Source organism: Lutjanus erythropterus, chromosome 9 (genome assembly GCF_056507025.1).
Source record: "Lutjanus erythropterus isolate fLutEry1 chromosome 9, fLutEry1.hap2, whole genome shotgun sequence".
NCBI lineage: Eukaryota > Metazoa > Chordata > Actinopteri > Lutjaniformes > Lutjanidae > Lutjanus > Lutjanus erythropterus.
Genome location: NC_139325.1, coordinates 28,365,130 through 28,371,495, shown reverse-complemented (window position 1 = coordinate 28,371,495; position 6,366 = coordinate 28,365,130). Strand labels below are relative to the sequence as shown.

The 6,366-nt window shown below is 39.4% G+C and overlaps 1 protein-coding gene across 1 annotated transcript; it reads left to right on the top strand.

The window, feature by feature from the left end:
• The first annotated feature begins 1,867 nt into the window (after positions 1-1,867).
• On the top strand, positions 1,868-6,366 carry LOC146321759 (free fatty acid receptor 2-like). The gene is made up of 2 exons (XM_084727027.1): positions 1,868-2,347; positions 4,005-6,366. The coding sequence occupies exon 2, from the start codon at positions 4,254-4,256 to the stop codon at positions 5,265-5,267; it is 1,014 nt and encodes a 337-aa protein (XP_084583153.1). The 5' UTR covers positions 1,868-2,347; positions 4,005-4,253; the 3' UTR covers positions 5,268-6,366.

Genomic DNA, 6,366 nt, shown 5'->3' with positions numbered 1-6,366 from the left:
ATACATTGTGATCATCCACATTTATGTGTGGGAAAACAAATGTGAGTCATGAGAACATGCCTGAAACTCAAACACTTAAATCTTTGGTCTGTTTGGTGCAGGGGCAGGTAAGATGATGAAAGAAGGTTTTTAAATAGGATCAATAGCAGGGGTAAGAAATGACTGACATGGTACAAAGTGACAAATATCTAATAAGGAGCTATGTCAGCCGGTAACAAAATATCCAAAATTCACACATGAGGATCAAATGTTGAAGGACTAAGCTCAAGTAAAAGTGCCTCAGAGTGATTTACATACATTAAGCAACATCAAAAGGGCTCTTTGTACACGTCTGAGTCATGATTACTTCAAAAGCTCGTTTCTGCCACTTAGTGAAATTAACCACGACTACCCGCGCTTTCACCTGATTCACCTGTTCAAGATACACTTGACCCTGCTGTAATGATATTAGGCAGTAAATATAAAATGGGTGCTAATCTCAAAGAACCCTGTTTTTTTTTTTTTTTACCTGCTGTGGTGGGAATATACGCAGTTTAATAAATAGAGGACAGAGCATCTGTGACATTGACATAAATAAAGATGGATGATGCATCTCCACTTCCTCCCACTGTACAAAAATGAAGTCAAAAATGTCCTGGATACGGGTGCTGCTGGTCACGTCATGCGGAGCCAGAGTCTGTGCAGAGCACAGCTGTCAATCATGATGTGAAACCTCCTTTTTTAAAGCATCAAATAACCTATTAAAACCAAACTGATCAGAAAAATGAACACTTGAACAAACATTAGGATGATGAAAAATACTCAAAATGCTAGAAACCCTATTTAGAAGAAAAAAAATAAATTATGATCTATACTGCAGCCAGCCACTAGGGGGTAGAGGAGCTGTTTTGGCTTCACTTTTGCAGAACTAGCCTCGAGTGGCCACTCAAGGAACTGCAGTTTTGGGCACCTATGAAGGTATAGAGGTGTTGCAATACACCAATATGGATGATGTGATATTTGAAAACATGATATTGATAGCAAATTAATAAAACACATATGATAACATTTTGTAAATAATCCAGCACCTTTTTAACATGTATGCTCTTATAAATTTTCCTTTGACAGCCCAATGGTATGAAGGTAATTTATTATCGTTAGGGTTGCACAACAAAAAAAAAGTGTTAGTCCCTTCATACTACAAGCATGTAAAACATATATACAGATAATTAAGTCAGAAGAGAATAGGATAACATATATAATAAAATACAAGAAAACAATATGTACAGTTATTCATATAAATATAGATGCACAAGGCTATGTCTAGGAAATAATTCTGTAATGTAATTTTGCCTCAGGTTGAATTTAAGCCACAACACGATGATGATGATGATGATGATGATGGTGATGATAATAAGCTTGACATAGTTATATAAAAATTTTGTTATCTGGCAAACGCTGTCCATCAACTTTGACCCAGTTGACACATTGGTTTCACTTCTGAGCCCTGGAGGTTGCTGCCTGGGTGGGCCTCAGATATATAAACTGATCTCACAATGAGAAGGCTGATCAGTCTTCTTTGAATAACCTACATGTCATGTTGCTTTTAAACTGTGTACAATATATGACTATCCAAACAACAGGCGTCTGTTTGGATAACCATATTGCTGGCCCCGCTGCCCTCCACACATGTTGTGAAAGGGAGGGACTGCTCTGACAGCAACAGGTCATCTCTTTTGTGTGAAATGCCTTTTCTATCCTTCTCATAATGAAGAGGTGTCCATGTAAACAGTGGGCACGGATAACTAAATATGATTTAATAACCTATGGTCAGACAGGGCTTGCAGAGACCGTCCACGCCACTCATATTGCAAAAAGGCCAGTTTGTTACCACGGAAACCATGTTTGGAGAGCGTGGGAGGTAAATTGCTGCAGTATCTCCCTAATAATAATTTCTATTATCTGCGCTGGATGTTTAGATTATCATGTAAATAGGGGGACGTGCCGGGCGACAGCAGGTAGGAGCCGAAGGCTGGTGAATAGAGGAGATCAAATAAAACAGTTGAGCAATCACCACATGTGGGTGTGCCAAGAAGCACGCAGTGGAATAAGGTAAGCCACACTTATTCCTTTTTTTGAGCTAGTTTCTTGTCAAAAGTACTAAAATAGGAAGTCTACGAGCTGACAAACCGCCGCCGCAGACAAGGAGGAAGTCTTCAAGTTGCTTAAATTCGTGGCACTTCTTTGGTTTCATCACATTCCTCTGCAGGGCAGTGAAAAAAACTCCTCCTGTACTGTTTCTGGACTATAAGAGTCGAGTTGCTGTCACAGCGTTCACTTTTGTGTGATGCAGCTCACGTAATAAAGGGTAAGAAACTAGATTTTTTTTATTTTAATATCATAAGTCCTTATAAAATTCTCTTTGTATTTGTTTTTTTGAACATTTTCCTTCAGTCTCCTTTAATTTAAAATGTGATCCAGTATAAACTTTAAACACTTGAGGAGGGTTAACTTTTAAAATGGCATTTTTTCATATGGATTGCACAAAAAAAATCACTAATTTGTTCTTTATTTTGCCAGTGGATCTGTTAAAACAGTCAGTCAGATGCTGTCAGGCAGTCTATTGTTCCTGATGTCCAATTTCTAATCTATTATTTGGCCATATTGCTCCAAAGTTTTTCTCAAAGGAGGAAAAATAATCATTAGTAGGCTATCGTCTAGCTAAATTTTTTAACTTGTTGGCAAACAATATAAAGTTTTGTTAACTTTAAACTAGCAAACAGTATAATATTTGTTACCTTTTTATCTTGCTGGCAAACCATGTAACATTTAAATAACTTTTTAATTGGCAAACAAACAATATAATGCTTGTTACATTTAAAGCTAACTATCAAACAGTGCAATGTTTTGTTAACTTTTTAGTTAGGTGGCAAACAATATTACATTTAGCTAACTTTTAGCTAGCTAGAAAACAATGTAATATTTTGTTACCTTTTTAGCTAGCTAGCAAACGATATGGCATTTTGGTATATTTTAATCAAGCTAGCAAACCATTTAATTTACTTTCTAGTTAGCTAACAAACACTGTAATGGTTTGTTAACTTTTTTCAGTTAGCTAGCAAACAATATAATGTTTTATCACCTTTTAAGCTAGGTAGCAAACCATTTAATTAACTCTTCAGCAAGCTTGCTAACAATATAAAGTTTTGTTACCTTTTTAAGTAGCTAACAAACAATGTAATATTTTGTTACCTTTTTAGCTAGCCAGCAAACACTGTAATGTTTTGTTAATTTTTTTTAGCTTGCCAGCAAACATTGTAATGTTTTGATAAGGAATATAGAGCAGCTGAAGATAAACTGTTTTTTATTTCATACTTACAAGGTCCCGACACACAAATTTATTATCTTTTTATTTTAATTTGAGTAAGCAAGCATCTCGCTGATGGAACTGTATTTATTCTCTATTTCAGTTTTTATTTTCTTATAATAAAATGTGGACTTAGATGCAGACATTGTTTTGGTGACAAAAGCGTGTTGTGAGGCTGTGCCAGCTAAAGCTTTGAGACACTCATTTCCCCGCTGTAGTTAAGTCATTATGTTTATGAGGGTCATCATTTTCACAACGTGTCCAGTATTTGTGCATATACTGAGAGCAGGGGCTGGGAGTTAATGATAAAAGCATCATAGTACTATATTTACGACACGGAGGAAGCAATAACACAGTATTACAGTTTGTATACAAACCCATGTGCCAGACCAAAACACTGACTCCTCATTAAGAGATAATTCAGCTCCACAATAAACTCTGAAGTAGGGATACAGAAAGAAATTAAGAGGGAATATAGAAAAAAAAAAAGGAATTAGAGTTTATCTCTGGCTCCTTCCTGTCGTCTTTCAGCTTGTGGGCTAAAAATTTAATGTATAAAAAGTATAGCAGCGTGTTCTTAAACCAAGTGTCAAATGGACACAAGGTTGAAATACTGTGCTGTGCAGTGTGGTAATCTCTTTCCATTCTCTCTTATCAGCAGAGCTCAAAGCCCTCGAGGAAACGATGAGCGTTGGTTTATCGGTGGGGACAGGAAAACCACGCTGTCTCACCGGGTTTGTTCCAGGCCGCTGACCCAATAAGAAGCCTTCGTCTCCAGCGGTTCCGACTGCCTGACAGATCAAACCTCCCTGTGTGTGCTGCGGTGTATCCATTCCCTCCAGAGTCAAGGACATAATGTGACACATCTCCATCCCTGACTGACTGACTGACTTACACCGAGGCCACCATGCAGGAGTGCCACACCGGGCTGTGTCTGTCTGTCTACATCATTACCTTTGTGCTGGGCTTCCCGGCAAATGTCCTCGCCTTCTACACTTTCTGCAAGAAAGTCAGGCAGAAGCCCACCCCGATCGACATACTGCTCCTCAACCTGACCATCTCCGATCTCCTCTTCCTCCTCTTCCTGCCATTCAAGATGCAGGAGGTGATGAACAACATGCTCTGGGAGATGCCCTACCCCCTCTGCCCGCTGTCGGGCTTCATTTTCTACATGACCATCTACAACAGCACCTTCTTCCTCACTGCAGTCAGCGTGGAGCGCTACCTGGGTGTGGCGTTCCCCATCCAGCACACCCTGAAGCGGCGACCCGTGTATGCCGTCGCTGCAAGCATCTTCTTCTGGATTTTCTCCTTCATCAACCTGAGTATTGTCTTCATCATGCCCTTTATCACCTCTGAAAACAATACCACCGTAACCCAAAATGCATCACATAGCTCTACCACTGGTGGAACAAAAGAGGTGTGTTATGAGAATTTCACTCAGGCTCAGCTGGAGGTCCTCCTGCCTGTACGTCTGGAGCTCTGCTTGGTACTTTTCTGCATCCCTTTTCTGATTTGCAGTTTCTGCTACATCAACTTCATCAGGATTCTGTCCAAGCTGCAGCACATTGACCGGCGCCGGCGCCTGCGGGCCATCGGCATGGCTTTAGGGACACTGCTGGTGTTTGCTTTTTGTTTTGGCCCCTACAACGTCTCGCACATCGTCGGTTATATTACGTGGAAAAGTCCTGACTGGAGAGACAAGGCCCTGCTCTGCAGTACCTTCAATGCTTGTCTAGATCCTCTTATTTTCTATCTCTCCTCCTCCGCTGTGAGAGGCACCGTGGGTAGTGTGATGGAAGGGGTTAAGATTCGCCTAAACAGGTGCATGTCCTGTCACATGTTCCAGGCCATGTGGGGGGGGATTAACAAGACTACGAAAGATAAGGAACACAAACAAGAGGAGATCAATGCTATCTGAGCTGATTGAAAGGAAGCTGTGGGCAACTGCCTTCACTAATTTGTTATTTCTTTAACCCCGGAAGCAGGAAATTAATGACATGTTTATGTTTTTACAAGTATGAAAATTACTTACTGTGCACAGGGCAGCGTGTCTCTTGTTTGACTGTCTGATGGACTTCCTATTTGGAAGCATGACAAACCTCTGTCTGTGTGAGCAGCCCACATTTTTTTTATGAGGTTTAATGTGTAAAGCCAAAGAGACAACTGCATTTTGAGCTGACATATGCAAATGAAAAATATTTATTACATAACAGCAGGATTTCACAAGAACTCCATTAATGCGGTTGCAGGTGTTGTCCTGTGCTGCCACAGAGACGCCAACAAAAAAGAATATCCAAGCAACAGCTATGGACGTCACCGATAAGCAATAAGAGATAAAGCTTCCCTACCAGCTTTAAGTGTGAACAGGATATGCCGCCTGTTTGTAACAACATGCTCATTTGTTGTCACATATTGTGGCACAGAGAACTGTGAAGTGTGAGATGTAAAAGAAAGCAGAAGTGTGTTGAAAGTGACTCTGTGTTGGGCTTTGTACACCCTTACAAAAAGATATAGTATGCAGCTAATGCGGAGTTTGGTATTTATGTGAACATGCACTGTGTATTTGTGTATTTTGTATTTTTTCTTACACGGTTATGACAAATTTGTATTCATGTTATTTGATTAGAAGCACTAAGGCTGGGTTGCATTAACAAAGATTCCTTTTTAAACCTGATTAAGTCATGACTTAACTTGAAATGATATTGCACCAAACTTTTAAAATGAGCTTAAAATAAAGAAATTTCACATTTGAATATCTCTTTGACCCTCTGTCTAGTTTTGGCTCTAAACCTAGATTGAATTTAATTCTGCACCAAAACTTTGAACCTCCAACTTAACATGTTATCCAGTATTACCTTTAAACTTCAGGAGGTTTAACCTTTTAAGATAGATTGAGCAAATAATCAAGTTCTTCGAAGAATGTTAAGGAACAGAGTTTTTCAGTCTTGCTGTTGCTGTCAGACAGTTTCTTTAGTCCTCACTGCGCTGTATAATTTTTTTATTATCAGCCCAATTTT

What these genes read in the sequence shown, in the direction of transcription:
- LOC146321759 (XM_084727027.1), top strand. Translation starts at nt 4,254, where the DNA reads ATGCAGGAGTGCCACACCGGGCTGTGTCTGTCTGTCTACATCATTACC.